Genomic DNA, 16,292 nt, shown 5'->3' on the forward strand with positions numbered 1-16,292 from the left:
GACATCAAGAGAACAGAGCAATATCATAGTCAATCAAAGGTCCACCTCATTAGTCATAGACTTACTACATTAACTTTACACACCGCATTTTAAACCTAGTAAATCATTCAGTTAGATACAGCCAACCGTTTACCCCGGTGTTGTCAAAATACTGTGACAATATTCATGTCTTTCAACTTGTCTCCCAACGGTCCCCAAAGCACCAACAATGCCAAGCAGCTGGTGGCAAACAGAGTACAGCCTCTTCAACTAACTATCCAAATTAGCAATACAAGCAATAGAGTGGCATCTAATGGGACTTTCAGACAGCCACTGACCAGGGTCGTATTCAAAAAAAAAAAAAAAAAAGACTGTAACAGGGAGGGATTATCTGAACGTTTTCAATAAGAGCAGGGCACACTATAGTAAAACATTGCAACAGTGTGCCTTAATAGATACAACTCATGTAAGTGACAGTACCACCAATAACAGAATAAGAATAGTCCAATGGGACATTGACAGACACTCACCAGATCTTTGGAGGTGCCCAGTCTCTTGAGCCCATCCAGGGGCAGCAGGTCGGCTGAGTCTTTGTGTGTGAACTGGGTGGCCTGCTTCAGACGCCTTTGCTGGCCCAGGATGGCTTTATCCCGGATAGCCAGATCACCCTTCTTCGACTCACTCATGGTCAGTCAGTCAATCAGTTAGTCGGTGCAGTACAGCTAGCTAGAGTGTAGAGCAGAGCTGCTACGTTCAGCGTACCTCTGTCTGATGTAGCCTGGTTTGGAACAGCAGTAGCAGCAGAAGCAGCACAGAAGGGTATGAGTGTTTAAGGCAGAGCAGCACAGCCCAGTGCCCTGTACTGCAAAGTCTCTCCTTTTCACTTCCAAGAGCTATATCGCAGAGAGGAGATGATACTGTTGATTACTCCTGTTTTAGTTGGTCTCTTCCAGAACAAATGTCTTCCCTCACCTTTACTGTGTCCGTCTTCTAACTGTTCCACCTTCAAACTGTGACCTCCCTCTCTGTGAGGGTGAGGTTGTTTTGAGGGGCTAGTCCTTGGCATCTATTTGTGTTCTGTGTTGCTGTCAGTGTCCAGAAATGGTTAGTGTGCTGATGGTTCTGTTATGTAGACATGTCTCTCTTCAGGCTGGGCTGTGTGTGTGTCCCCTCCTCTGTCAGTGCAGTCTGTCCTTGCAGCGCTGCAGGAGCAAACTGTGCCCCTCTCTTTCTCTGCGCTCTCTCTGTCTCTGTCTCTCTCTTTCTCTCTCTCTGCTCTCTCTCCTCTTTCTCCTCTCTTTCGATCTCTCTCTGCTTTCTCTCTCTCTATACTCTCTCTCTCTATGCTCTCTCTCTCTCTCGCTCTCGCTCTCTCTCTAGAGTACATACCCACCCCCTGTCCCTCCCCTCAAGCCCTCTTTCCATCACACACTCTGACACACACACATCTCGCCTAGTTTCAAAACACGACACCAACATGTTCTCAGTTAATGCCCCGTAGTGGGGGGAAACACAAAGAAGTAGAAAAGCAACCCGCTGCCTTCTTATTACCTCCCTACCCTCCACACACAGATCTGGAATACCTTTCTGCCCTGGCTGACATACTGAACATGCTGATTCATGCTGCTATAGAACATCAGAGATGTAACATGCCATAATGCAGTCAACCAGTAGAGATTCTAACTCCTGTACAGTAGTAGTTCTATGTGATGGATAACACATTGAGGGATCCACTCTGTCAGCTATATGTGAATTTAGCTGAGTTCTAACCAGTTGTTATTTAGTTCCCCTGGGTTTTCAGTGGTTCCGGCACCTATGCTACGGTTGTGTCTGTGATTGGTGTCTGTGATTAGTGTGTGTGTGATTGGTGTGGTTGCTCCAGCATTGATCTCCACTCAATCAAGCTCCATTAATAAATGAACAGGCTCCAGCATGAGATTCACAAACCCCTTCAGTTCAGACCCACCTCATTTATATATATATAACCTCATCTATATATAATTATCAAAAGGGAAGAAATCAATCCCTCAATGAGAATCGGTGTAATAGAACCTTGATGTGTCAGTAAAATGTTAATATATATTTTGCAAGTCATTGCTTTTGACCTTGGGCTAAGCAGGTTAAGTCATAAACAACATTTATCTGGTTCAGCAGGAATGCATGTAGCCTACTCAATACTCTGTTTGACATGTAAATGTTGAGTACATTTACATGTCAAACAGAGTATAATGTCCTTAAAATGTCCCCCTGCACAGAATATTGTTTTCAAATATACAATTAACCTGTTTACCGGTTTTTATTTATGAGACTGTTGAACTTCCCACGGTGATTTATTGGAAATGGACTGTATTGAAAATCTAAATACTCAGACAGGGATATACTGCCACCTTCTGGTGATATTTTTCTTTGACCCTGGTGGATTGTTACATGGGTTTCTGTCGAAGATGTGCACGCTCACACACTGCAATTTGCGGTTTTATTTTAGCCTTGGCGCCAGTCTGTTTTTGCTTTCTTGCCATCTCCTTATGGAATTGTCTAAAATGCCAAAAGCACAAACAAATCTGAGACCAGGCTAGTTTTGTTTATGTCGTTTAAGAGAAATGTAATCTAAATGGATGTGTTTGGTGGGGTTTGCTAAGTGCATTGATTTGCAGCTGTGTAGAATAGTAAACATAGTTGCACAAATGTTGTAGATTAAAATCTCAAAGGAAGCAGACGAATTCCAGATGTTTTAATGGCCACTATTTTAGAAGTCTACTAATGTGCAGTGCCATTCCATTAGAATTCAGAATGATTTCCAAATGATTGTTTCCATAGAGACATTACAAACCAAGAGCGTAGATAAATATTATTTTAATGCAAATAAGCAAAGTGTGGATTCACTGCAAGACATGGAGGTGGTTCAGCCCTATGCAGAGAAATGTCTTATGAGGCTGACATTATATGCAGAAGACAATCCTGCTTTCAATTTAGGTAAATCTGTTTTTTTTTATGTCAATTGTGAAATAGCCACCAATTTATATATTTTTTTGTCAGCTATTTCAAACAGTTTCATAGTTCCATTCTTTGTTTCATGATTGGGCAGATTTCATGAAGGAAACATACGCCTACCCAACAAACACAACTGTGCGACTGACCAATACAGCAGAGAAGCCTCTGACACAGCAGAACCTGCAGTGTGTGGCCCTCAGCATCCCAGACCTCAACTACCATCTCACAGGCCATCCTTATGCCCCGGGTCTCCTCCACCTTCAGACAGACCCTCTACTCCTGGACTATAGCTCTCCAGCTAGACCAACCCTGGATCTCAGAAAGCAGACATGAGATAGAGTCTCTCTGGAACATTCCACTATTCTCCTGACCAAGATGTCTCTTCCTGAGGACCAGTTCCATGGCTCTCAAGGGGATAGCGAGAACACCAGTATCGATGATTCCTCTGTGACAGACTTCCCAGGGAAGGAGTGGACCTCTGTGAACTACAGAGGCCTGGAGTTTATAAGGGCTTTCTCCCCAATCAGACAGACTGACGATGCAACTGATATAGTGGGAAGTTGGAATATCACCGATTACACTGCTTACGAGCAGTTTGTCTTCTCTGTCGATGTGGACATCCTCAAGGCTAAAGATCCTTCAGGAACAGAGGAAGCTAGTACCACCTCCAAAATGTTAGAAGAGAATAGTTTAGAAAGAGAGGAAGCTATTCCCGCCTCCATAAGGGAAGAGGGGAATAGTTTTGTAAGAGAGGTCTCTAGTTTTGACGACAAGGGGAATAGTTTAGAGAGAATGCTAGTTCCGCCTCCACATGGGAAGAGATTAATAATTTAGACAAGAGAGGACACTAGTTCCACCTACGAATGGGAAGAGCAGTATAGTTTAGGAAGAGAGGACGCTAGTCCCACCTACAAAATAAAAGACAGCAATTGTTTAGGAACAGGTCACTAGTTTTGCCTACAAATGTGAAGAGAGAAATAATTTAGGAATAGAGGACGCTAGTTTCGCCTACAAAGGGGAAGAGGGGAATAGTTTCAGGAGAAAGGCTGTTAGTTCTCCCTACAAAAGAAGAGAGAGGACAAAGTACCGGGATGTACAGAAGCAAGGACCAAACCATAGACAGGGAAGAAAGATAACTAAATGATCCTTAAGGCCTTAATATTGCCAGACTATGAACGTTTAGATGTGATTCAAAGTATTTTATGTAGCTTCACTTGCAGAGATGAGAAGACAAAGCTTTCTACATCCAAAAAGGCACAATCACTGAATGCATGGTTTCAACGATTTTACAATAAAACAGAACGACACCTACTCCCTGAATATTTTCTTTATTCTTTTAAGTCAAAGTCCAAGGCATCTGTCAGAACATAACCAGAGGTGACAAAACAATATACAGTACATTAATCAAACTCCAACACATCTTTAGAAGCCAAACAATGTAGTTGTATTATCAGCAGAAAGACTGCATTCATACAAACCATCTCCACAGAAAAGGTTTGTAATCCCCTTTAATTAAAGATAGACTCAGCAAAGTTGCGTTGCCACAAGTAGCACCGGAGATATTGAGATGAGCGACAGTAACACACAGTATCTGTGCACAGGTTTGCGTCACGCTGTTCAGTGTGGTAGCCAGGGCACCAAAATAGCTGAGAAGTCGAGCCTCGCGCTTCTTTAGTTGTGGAAATTGACCCACTATGTTGTTTACTTTTCTGCATAATATCGCTGAGTCTACCTTTAAACCAAAACTACATTCTCATTGTCTTTCATCAATTTGTCCTTAACGTACCCTAATGAAAGCCCTTTCCTGATAATTCAACAGTGAAAAGGGAAAAAAGACAGTTTTGGTTGGTCACTTACAATTCAACTCTTCTTCATCTGTACAAAATCCCCCAGGTGAGGGAGAAGGCACGTTCCTTATCCATTTCATTGAACTGTACTGCTGCTGAGCTTAGCATTTGTTTTCTAAACAATGTTCATAAGTTAAATCAAGTCAATGAATTTCTCAATTTCGTCCGTTCATGATTCTACCATTTATCTTCTCACGCAAGAGTTTAAACATTTGTTTAGTTATTAATTGTGGTCCGGCATTCAGCTTAGCATTTTATTTCAGTTCTTCAATTGCCCATTGCAAAACCGGCAGTGTAAAACCAAAGCCACTTCTTGGCTACAAACGTTCTTCAATATCCAATATGACGTATTAACTATATTACTAATTTGCATTAGCGTTTAAGGTTTGTAGTGAACACTAAAACGAAGATTTTTGCAAATCCTTAATTTTTAATTTGCAGTGTAAACAATAGGGAATGTTCTATATGATTCAAGTCTACTTCTAGTCAAAGAATCCGAAAATGGATCTCGATAGTAGCCCAATGCTGCTATGCTAACTTAGACATTGACATTGACCCACAATGCATAACTGTTGCTTTGCCTGTGCTTGTAGCTACTTTAAGGTTTAAATCATGTAACAAGCTGTGTCTTTCTAGATTTTTCCCCACCAACGGGGATTTGGCCATACTGTTTCCTACTGCAACCATCTACAGCTCTACCGTTATCACTTCTCTTCATGTGAGCTACGTAGCCGCAGCACTCACAAAAAAGCCTCTTGTGGCATATGATGTAGTCTCTGGACTGTACGACCACTGGCATCAACTAAACATCCTACATTCCATCCGCAACGCTCATAGAACGTTGGGCAGATAGAGGGAGCAGAGTAGCATATTCTGGCCCAGCGCGGGGAAGCGTCTGAAGGCCTCCCAGGCGTCTGAGAAGATGTTGTACTTGAGGAAGACGCGGTGCTCCAGGCTGGTGGGCAGGCTGACGTCGCGCGACATAATATAGACGCCGTCGTTGTGCAGCGTGCACGTGAGGTTCAGGCCCGACTTGGAGGTGTTGTCCTTCAGGTGGAGCCACTCCCCCGTGATCACGTTGTAAGACTGCACTGTCAGCATGTCCTCCGTCTGACTGGCCCGCCGCCCCGGACCCGGCTCCAGCTCGTGGGTGTACCCCCCCACCAGGTAGATGGTATCTTCCACCGAGAGCATCTGCTGCTTACGCACGTGGGCCGAGCAGGAGCGGAACACTGTCCAACTGTCAGAGGTGGGGCAGTAGCGGAGTACGCTGGTATTCCTGTCTAGTAGATACAGAGAGAAAAAAAACAGCATTTGTTAAAATAATTGAAAAAACAGTTGATATTTTGTCAAATGGACACGCACTATTTGTGTAGCCTACAGTTCTTTATGTCTACTGCGTGTATACATTGGACATTTTAGAAAATGTCCTCACTTCTGCTGGGAATGAAAATCACCCACTAACCTCTGGCAGTATATCCTCCCATGACGTAGATCATGCCCTGGCACTCGCAGGCAGAGAACTCTGCCAGGGGGTCGGGTAGTGACGACACACAGGTCCACCAGTCCTGCTCAGGGCTGTAGCACTCCACAGTGCCCTGACACTGGCCTCCCACTGCATACAGCTTCCCTCGTACCGCCAGCAGCTTGAAGTTGGACCTTACCGGAGGAGAGACGGATATACAACAACATTACAGGACGAAGACATACTGTAGCCTATGTAGTTTGCTGGCTCAGCATCAAAACAGATTGAAGATCAAGACATCGGAACAGACTGGATATTGGAACTCAAGACTGGGACAGAGATCTATTCATATAGCTGACCTGTACTGACCTCTTCTGGTTCAGGGGGGCTACCTGGTTCCATTCATTTCTACAAGGGTTGTAGCAGTGTGCCGCTGAGATCTCCTGGCTGGTCATTCTGTACCCACCGACAATGAACAGGTAGTTGTCCAACACGGCTGAGCCGTAGCCTCTCACATTGACCATGTCAGAGGGCAGGTTGTTAGCGAGCGGCTTCCAACGCTGCTCTACTTCCCCATACCTCAGCATGGACCAGGGCTCATCCTGGTCTGGTAGGTCCAGAGCCAGACAGGTGAAAAGTCCGATCGCCACCAGAGTGGCTGTGCCTTTCATACGCATCTCTCTAACCTGGTTGCGCAGGGCAGCAGGTAAGTCGCTGAACTCTGGTCTCCGCAGCATCGGGTGGTAGTGACAGCTCATATATCTGAGACAAGCGTTGCGTAGATCATGAGTTCCATATACCTCAGATAGGCTGTATAGTTCCACACAATTCTCTTGTCGAATTTCAGACGAAAGGAGTTTTAGGATAGAGGTGACTTGCAAAAAAGATGCAGTCTCAATCAGGTCTTCCAGGGTCTCGTTGACTACTTTCACTTTGGAGGTGTTGATAAACTCCAGGACCAACTCGAGCCCTGGCACACTCAGCCCCTGCAGTTGCACTGAATCCTCTCTGGACTCGCGCATCCCAGAGCTGTACAGTGCACGGAAGTAGTCGCTTTTTTCTATCAACTTGCCTTTGTTGACGTTGTACGTTTTGTCATCCATGACAATTACGATTATTTGTTCAGATGACATGTTTAGTGGTTGGGTTAGCTAGCTAATGTTGTCAAGTGATCTGTTTTGTTGACTGTCTTCTTCCGGCCTCGATCTGTTAATGACGGCCTGTCACAGTTTACATTTCTCAGGCACAGGGGTGGTCTGCAACTCTACTCGCACCGCAGTCACCAGGCCTATATATGGTAATGTTCAGCCCATACGTCTGGATGATGCCTGGTTAATTTCAACTCAGTTATGAGTATGCTAGCTACCTAGCAAGAAGCTAAGAGTGACTTGGAATCTTGCTAGCCACTTTATCTTTCAAAAACAGCAGGTATTATCTCGACGTATATCCAAAGAAGATGTTTTGCTGGACCATGTGGTCATTTTTAAGATGTTTATATTGGGTAACACACTTTCCTTGCATTGTCGAGATAATCTGCAGAAAGCTGCAGTTGGTTTTTGAGGAGAAATTTGCAGCATATTTCCTGTTTTGATCCTGTGGGTTGCGTCACTTGCTTGCTCAACCGGAAACGACCGTTTTCTTCTTCGTGTAAAGACGATGCCATGCAGATTGGTACAAGATGTGTTGCTGCCACCAGCTGGCTTGGGGTATACCTGCACTCGACAGGTGCAAGCCACCCGTAATACATGTTCCTATACTTTGCTTCACCAAATGTTCAGGGAACCAGGTACATTAAATCCCACAGTTTCCAACTATCAACAACATAAACTTGCAATGAAGTAAGATATCAGTGTATAGCCTCTGTGGCTCCCAACACACAGCTCATCTAGCCTCCAATCTCAGGCTGAGCCTACCCAACAGGGACATGTTTATTGGTGGTTGATGTAGGATACAGTATTTTACTGTTAACTTAATGGCTATATGGACTGGAGGCAAGCAATACCCAGTGATGAAATATGTAACTGTTTTGCACTTCGCTGAGTAGGCCTTTTGGAGTACCAATGATAAATATTTGAATCACAATTTAACAGTAGAGTAGTAGGAAGCTGAATCTGATACTTTTGTTTGGCATGACTATTTTGCCGCTCGATTTTTCTCTTTCTCAGGGGCATTTGTTAGTGGAACAGCAGGTTTTGGGGAGAGTTAAATCAGAGAGACTTTCTGCATTCTTCACCCTTCTGCTCCGTGGAAAAAACACTCATCGAGGGAGTACAAGTCTAGATAATGGCTGATTGCGCTCTTCAAGAATGCGGATGGCCATGTATAGGGGCAGGCTGTGTGTCTGTGTGTGTGTGTGTGTGTGTGTGTGTGTGTGTGTGTGTGTGTGTGTGTGTGTGTGTGTGTGTGTGTGTGTGTGTGTGTGTGTGTGTGTGTGTGTGTTGGTAGGAGGGGGGATGGGTGAGGACACGACACTATGGCAGACCCAACTACTTCAGACTGGGACTAACAACAGATATTCACACCTGCAACGGGTCTACCCTATATGGGACCTATGAGCTGGACTGTCAAGTGTCCAAATGTTGTAGACACTGCCCTAGAACTGTGGCTTGCTGCACCTCTACAGACAACCATCTGGCACCTCCTTCCCATGCACCATACCATAGAAATTGTATTCCTATGGCATACATGTTTCCAGGGCAAACTGCCTAAATGTGTCCCGGTTGCAAAGAGAGGTTATATTACTGGTAAATTTCAAAGTTTACCAGTAACCTACCAGAATTTTGGTAACTTTCAAAGATTTTTCGTCATTTATTAAAGGACAGCTAGTGGCCCTTTTGGGTACTTCAGATTATCACATGTAAAATATATAAAATAATAAAATAAGAGGATTTTTACCATAAACTTAGTCAATACCATTGGCATTTATATAAGGGTTTCAGCACAAAATATGCTTAATATATTTTATTTACACACTTTCATTTATTTTACTATGTCAATATATCTGTCGTTAATGTTTTGCCAACAAACTGGTGGCAGTTGGGAAAAAAGTCAATAGTTGAAAGAGTTGCAGAGTTAAAAAAAAATATGTCTGGTATTTCCCCAGTCATTTTGTATTGTACTACATTGATGTCTCATCTTGCATCTGGCACAACTTCTCTTGAGAATCATGATAGGCCTACAACTGGTTTAGTGTGGTTGTTAGCTTACAAGTCAGCAGCTCAGTATCTTCCTGGTGCTTCATTTAAAGTGGTGCGCGGTGCCAGGGTGTGCTACTTGACCCAATGCTTGACCCATCTGTCTGCCTATTTAGCCTCCTCATTTTGACCAACATTCACCCCATTCCATGTTATTGGGCTGCTGTAAGATTTTTTTTACGTTTGCCTAATCATTTATGGAAATAAACAGTAATATATTTTAACAGTGAACACTGTTGGTAATAAGTCTATACACAGATGGTGGACTTAATAACAAAACACATTGTTCTTGCTGTCAATTAGACCGAGGTAAAGTTGGTTTTATATTCACACATTCAGACATTCAACCGACATTCATTAGACATTCAACAGACATTCAACAGACATTCAACAGACATTCAACAGATATTCACCAAAATCCATTTGAAGCTGTATAAATCAATAACTAATTTATTCTATAAATGTCTAGCATATTTTAACATCCTTTTATTTTGAGTAAACATTCCAGTTTTGACTTGATAGAAATACATAACATCTATGGACTTGCGGTGGCGGTTCTAGACCATTTCAACTGGGGGGGGCCAAGCTGGGGCCAGTTACATTAGATGTTATTGTTGTCATCGTTTTCTTCACTGCATTGAAGGCATTAGCAGGCAAAAGACCATGTTCATAATCATCATCATTGCCACTGTCTAATAATGGATGTAAAAAAAGAATGATAGCAAAAATTTGCTATGTAAAAATTATTTCATACTCAACATTTAGGGGGGCCACAAGGGGGTCCAAAATTGTTGTCACCGGGGCACTGCCCCCCCCCCCCCCCCCCCCAGAACCGCCACTGTGGACTTGGTGTATGTAGGAGCAATTTATTTTCGTGAATAGGCTGGTGAACCTAATAAAGTAAATCTGATCCCCAAGGTCCTCATAGGTTCACTTGGATGTATAGAGCTGGAGGTAAAGAAACAAATATGAAACCAGGACCTTAAAACACTGGCAGAATTCTTTCATCCACATCCATTCACATAAAAGATGTCTTTTAAATAATAAATACCCTTCTAAGACCACTGTCTTTCTGGATGTTTTAAAATGTTTGCAAATAGTTATTTCTGCAAGGAATGTGAATTAAAGGGGATATGGTAATACCTATGTAGGTGACATATTTCCCCACTGGTATAATGGGTATAATGTGTGGTAGTTGCACACCACCCTGCTGAATTATGTAGAGCTGATTTGGGCCAGTAGATTTTTTTTTTCAGGATCTTTGGTGAAAAAAACACATTTTGATGTAGGCTTTGTGCTAGCAGTTTGAGAGAGAAAGAGAGCAAATAGCATAGGGACAGCCCGGTTGAAGTCCTCATTTTTAATGGTTAGTGACAGTAGATTGCAGAGGGGTTCACATACAGTCCAGAGGCAAATCATAATGTATACATTTAGCCCAAAAACAAAACATGTACCGTCCACTTCTTATATTAAGTGTTTTTTTTTTGTTATCCACCCTCTGTTATCTTTCAATACCCAATACCCAATATATATATACAGTATATACGTACACTACCGTTCAAAAATTTGGGGTCACTTAGAAATGTTCTTGTTTTTGAAAGAAAATATATTTTTTTGTGCATTAAAATAACATAAAATTGATCAGAAATACAGTGTAGAAATTGTTAATGTTGTAAATGACTATTGTAGCTGGAAACGGCAGATTTTTTAATGGAATATCCACATAGGAGTACAGAGGCCCATTATCAGCAACCATCACTCCTGTGTTCCAATGGCACGTTGTGTTAGCTGGAATGTTTACTCAAAGCAAAGGTTGTACAATTATACTAGACATTTATAGAATAAATCATACCTAGTTTGAAGATTCTGTGACAAGGGTGAATTAGTTATTGATTTATACAGCTTTAAATTGCATTTTATAGATTTTATGTATTTCTATCAAATCTAAACTGGAATTTGTATTCAAAACAAAGGTTGTCAAAGCCTGCTAGATATTTATAGAATAAATCATATCTACTTTGATGATTCTGTGACAAACGGTGAATTAGTTATTGATTTTTACATTTGTGAATGGCTTTTGGCGAATGTCTGTTGAATGTCTGATGAATGTACGAATGTGTGAATATAAAAGCAACTTTACCTCCGTGTCAATTAGCTGTCTTAAAATAACGCAAAGCCAGTACTTTAGCAGAGTGACGTCGGCCGCGTGCCTCTGACAGGATGGCTCTTGAGCGCAGCGTAGCGGAGTGGGTGGAGAGAACCGCGCGCATTCATAACGAGTGGGGCACCGTAACCAAAATCACGCACTGTCATTCATGCGTTTGGTCTTCATCCGAAGCCTTTCACGGACTGTCTTAAAACAAAACGAAGATGAGGGAAGAGTCACGTGGGTTCTGTTTTCTTAAATGTTTTTTATTCATCATCAGCGCCCGGCAATGGGTGTCCGCGAGCAGGAACCTGCGCCCGTGCAATGAGGTAAGAGCGCGCAGCTCGACACGAACGGCATTGGCTGTCACACTGTTATTTAAAACACTGTTATTAAACTACAATAAATAAGCAGGCCATGACATTGCCACCAAGTGCGCTGAACGCACAATGTGTAATCATCTTATTCTATGTCCCAACCATATGCATCATGTTTGTTACGAACGTTATCATATGGGTCAAGAATAAACATTAACCAGGGGATTATAGGCTACAACCTTCTGCCAATCGTTGTTATAAAATACCTATTGGCGTGGAATGGAGTGGAGATAAACGATGTTATGGAGGCCTTCTTTGTTAGTGGTGGGATTTAAAATGTGTTGGTCGCCTATTCTTCTTATCGGCTTAAATCCTAAGCATGTTGACAAAATATAAGGCTCCATAATATGATGACGCGGCGCACTGAGCCGATCACTTGGCATCCATCCTCGTCCGTGCTGCCTTCCGATGATGTGCCGGAGTAATATTACCGCTGAGTAAGAGGAAAACAGAGGAGGGAAGGACAGCTGGACAGCAAGGGCCTGGCACTGCATTATCCGGTTAGATGTATCTATTATGGCTATGATATCAGCTCTCTAAGGACAATAGCTGCCTGGAAGCCATCTCTGTCCCAGCCTTCTCCATATTATTTGAGCTGAAAATTATTGAGTGCTGTCAGATTTGTGTCCCAGAGTGTGTCCCATTACACTGCCAGATCTACACACACACACACACACACACACACACACACACACACACACACACACACACACACACACACACACACACACACACACACACACACACACACACATACACACACACACACACTGATGGATTCATGGATGATGGATAGGTCACAATGACACTAAATATCTCCTCTTGTGGCACATGGTCTCCTCTGTATCCATGGTGACCATGATGAGTCACAAGGAGACAAGTTATGCACATTAATCTCAAAACCCTTTTATCTACCTTCAATTACACTGCACAAGCCCCATATCCACCACAGTACCAATGTTTACCCACCAGCCCCTCCCCAGACTCCCAGTTGCCTCTGAGGAAAGCAGGTGCACTCCACTTGAAAGGGGTTGCCATGGGGCATGGTACTAAGGGGTTTCTATAGCTACCTCTCATTTAGCTGATATATGGCCTCACCTATTTAGAGTTTGTTATGCGTGTGTGTTTGCCCATGTCCCCAATATTTGTGTGGAAATGGCAGGAACAATACTTGTTAGAACTAGAGAGAGATGATGATCTATACAAAAGAGCCCAGGTTTATCTATACTCCACACACAGCCTTAAACTCTCTCTCTCTCTCTCTCTCTCTCTCTCTCTCTCTCTCTCTCTCTCACACACTCACTCACTGACTCTCTCACTCTCGTTCTCTCGCTCTTTCACACACAAACACACACATTTAACATTAACAGAACCACATACAGTCAGTATATACACACACACTCACCCACTTTGAATGCAGTAATGATTTGGGTGGCAGTGAGCTGTTTGTCAGTGATCCGGATTGATTGCCATGGCGATGCTGGGTGAACAGAAGGTTTGGGAGGATGGAGGAAGGGGATGGTGAGCAACATGGTGGTGGAAGTGAAGTGTTGCATGACTGGCTGCAGATAGAATGCTTAGAGACAAACCACCATGGCCTCCAAAACAAGATGGCCATCCAGTGTCCTTATGCCTTTTCTCTGTGAGGATCCTCCCTCTCTCTCTCTTTCTCTCTAACGTTCTCGCTCTCTCGCTCTCACACACACACACACACACATGCTTGGTTGTGTGGATGAACAGTTTTTTCCGGTAGAAGTTATGTTATTGACCTGAAGTGACCTGTTCACAACTGGCTTACTACTTAGTAGTAAACAAACAGAAGAACAAATGCATATGGCTGAGACAAAGATGAGCGGTAATAACCCAGAGTATTGACTTAACATACAGCAATTATAATAACCAGAGTATTGACTTAACATATAACAATTATTAATGGGGCTTTCTTTTCTTTCCGTCTGATTTTGTTTTCCTTATCTGCCCAGCCTCACTGATGACAACCTGCTCTGCCACTGGCTTTCCATCATACTTGATGTTGGCTGTTTAGTACGCCTATGCAGCTTATTAGATTCATTTGGTGCATGCTGTCTTGAAAAACAACTGCATATGACGAGTGAATGGGTGTTCTGGCACATTGACAAAGAAGTGACAAGGAGGTGTCACTAAAATGAAATCCTTGCAACCTGTTCTGTCACTGCAGATTTAAGTGTGTCTTATATTGTTTTATCTACTGGGACATGTGTGACTGATTGTGACTGTGTGTCTAAGTGAGTGAGTGTATCATGCTCTAATATGACTACTGTGAGATTGTGTATCTTCCAGACAGACTACTACTATGAGTATACAGAGTGTGACAGTGCAGGGTCTCGATGGAGGGTGGCCATCCCCCACAATCTGGGCACCTGCTCAGCCCTGCCTACTCCCACCAGAGGAACAGACTGCTGTGAGTACTGTGCGTGCGCGTACGTGTGTGTGTGTGTGTTCATTAACATTTATTTCACCTTTATTTATTCAGGTTTGCCTCATTTAGATAAAAAATCTATTTTTCCAGAGAGACTTGTTCAAGATAGCTGCGTACGTTCATGAGAGAGAGAGATACTGTCTAGGTGTGAATGTGTCTGTCACATTGTGTGTGTGTGACCCTCCTCTCTCCCTGTCTGTCTGTCTGTCTGTCAGCATTCTCGTGTGCGGCGGGAGAGTTCCTAGAGATGTCCGCTCAGCAATGTACGCCGTGTGCGGCCGGCTCCTATTCGCTGGGCAGTGGGGTGCGTTTCGACCAATGGGACACTATCCCTGCCGGCTTCACCAGCCTGGCCACCTACATGGACCCGGGACCCAGTGTAGAGGAGAGTCAGGCCTGTAATAGGTAACACACATGTCGGTTTTACTGTCCTTGTGGGGACCAAACAGTTGATTCACATTCAAAACACTAACGCTTAACACCTAACCCTAATTCTAACCCTAACACTAATTGTAACAATAAACATAAAATAGCCTTTTTCCCTGTGGTGAAAATTTTACATTTTTTCCTTGTGAGAACTTCTGGTCCCCACAAGGATAGTAAAACCCAAAACACACACACACACACACATACGCACACCTGTCCTACACATACAGCCACACACACAAACTCACAGTAGTCCTGTATTCTCTTTCTCTCTGTGTACTGTAGCTCATCGTGGACGCCGCAGGGTGTGTATCTGGAGTCTAGTCGTGATGAGTGCACCGTGTCTCTGGTCTACGCTGTGCATCTGGAGAAGCAGGGCTCTGTCTCCTTCAGCTACCAGTACCCTGACAACAACATATTTTTTGAGTTCTATGTGAGTCTGACTCTCTTCTCCCTGATAAAGTTTATATCAGTTCATTTATTACACTTTTATTTAGCTGGTTGACGTATGTAGAGATGAAAAGTGGGTCTGTTTTGCGGTAGCAGGGAAGACTTTAATTGTACATTAATATATTTTTGTACATCAATACATGTGGGCAATTGAGTGCTTAACTGTGGTGAGGAGAATCAGCTGCTGATTGGAAACGAGAGAATCATGTGATGCAATGTTCTGAGTGGTTACCGTGGTGACGTGTGTTCAGGTCCAGAACGAGCAGTGTCAGGAGATGGCACAGACCGACGATCAGAAGTGGATCAAACTCACCACCAATGGAGAGTGGGACACACACACGGTGAGGAGGAAGGCAGTGTATGTGATACGTGTGTTATATGATTGGTGTGTGTGATGTGTGTAACATAATCTGTGTGCAACATATTGTGTGACATGTGACTCAGGTGAATCTGAAGTCTGGCACTAACATACTGTACTGGAGGACGACAGGGATCCTGGTCGGAGGGAAGATGGTTAAACCAGTGTTGCTCAGGAACATCCAGATTGAGGGTAATGACCGCTCGTACCCGTACTCCCTATCTTCACACTCACCTATATTCTCTCTCCCATTCCGCATGCCTCTGTAATGTGGTCGGTCAAGGCACTCCAGATTCTGCCCACTCCAGAAATCGCCCTTCTTAGATCTAGAAAATGAGACCACAGTGTGAGACGACAGCAGAATCTACATCCTAATTAATTATGTGTCTCTGTCTAGGTGTTGCCTACACCTCAGAGTGTTTCCCGTGCCGACCAGGCTGGTTTAGCTCCGCCCCTGGCTCCTCCTCTTGCCAGCCCTGCCCCAGGAACACATCGTCTAACAAGGGAGCCGCCTCCTGTACTCCCTGCCCCGACACACAGTACTCACGTATGTACTAGACACACACACACATTCAAATGTATCAGTAGAGCCCAGTTTAAA

General features: G+C 43.4%; 3 protein-coding genes across 4 annotated transcripts in view; 1 reads left to right on the forward strand and 2 right to left on the reverse strand.

The window, feature by feature from the left end:
- The window catches only part of LOC129865021 (nuclear receptor-interacting protein 2-like), a 35,291-nt gene extending 33,935 nt beyond the window's left edge, over positions 1-1,356 (reverse strand). The window contains exon 1 of the mRNA XM_055937423.1: positions 510-1,356. Coding sequence (XP_055793398.1) covers positions 510-665 — 156 coding nt within the window. The 5' untranslated portion in view covers positions 666-1,356. The remainder of the gene's footprint in view (positions 1-509) is intronic.
- The window catches only part of LOC129865018 (endosome/lysosome-associated apoptosis and autophagy regulator family member 2-like), an 82,020-nt gene that overhangs the window by 59,038 nt on the left and 6,690 nt on the right, over positions 1-16,292 (forward strand). The window contains exons 1-7 of one of the 2 annotated variants that reach the window (XM_055937419.1): positions 11,703-11,951; positions 14,319-14,439; positions 14,673-14,862; positions 15,169-15,316; positions 15,585-15,674; positions 15,778-15,883; positions 16,089-16,238. In XM_055937419.1, coding sequence (XP_055793394.1) covers positions 11,847-11,951; positions 14,319-14,439; positions 14,673-14,862; positions 15,169-15,316; positions 15,585-15,674; positions 15,778-15,883; positions 16,089-16,238 — 910 coding nt within the window. In that variant the 5' untranslated portion in view covers positions 11,703-11,846. Of the gene's footprint in view, positions 1-11,702; positions 11,952-14,318; positions 14,440-14,672; positions 14,863-15,168; positions 15,317-15,584; positions 15,675-15,777; positions 15,884-16,088; positions 16,239-16,292 lie in introns of those variants that run through there. The other variant, XM_055937418.1, reaches the window with a different exon arrangement.
- LOC129865019 (kelch-like protein 42) lies at positions 4,283-7,915 on the reverse strand. Its single transcript, XM_055937420.1, has 3 exons — positions 6,652-7,915; positions 6,283-6,476; positions 4,283-6,100 (listed from the first exon to the last, which is right to left on the reverse strand). Exons 1-3 carry the CDS (start codon positions 7,413-7,415, stop codon positions 5,649-5,651), a joined length of 1,410 nt encoding a protein of 469 aa, XP_055793395.1. The 5' UTR covers positions 7,416-7,915; the 3' UTR covers positions 4,283-5,648.

Source organism: Salvelinus fontinalis, chromosome 11, assembly GCF_029448725.1.
Source record: "Salvelinus fontinalis isolate EN_2023a chromosome 11, ASM2944872v1, whole genome shotgun sequence".
NCBI lineage: Eukaryota > Metazoa > Chordata > Actinopteri > Salmoniformes > Salmonidae > Salvelinus > Salvelinus fontinalis.

Coding starts and splice junctions, on each gene's coding strand:
- LOC129865019 (XM_055937420.1), bottom strand. CDS start 7,415: ATGTCATCTGAACAAATAATCGTAATTGTCATGGATGACAAAACGTAC. Junction 6,477..6,651: donor GCCCCCCTGAACCAGAAGAG/GTCAGTACAGGT, acceptor TCCTCCGGTAAG/GTCCAACTTCAAGCTGCTGG. Junction 6,101..6,282: donor GGGAGGATATACTGCCAGAG/GTTAGTGGGTGA, acceptor TGTATCTACTAG/ACAGGAATACCAGCGTACTC.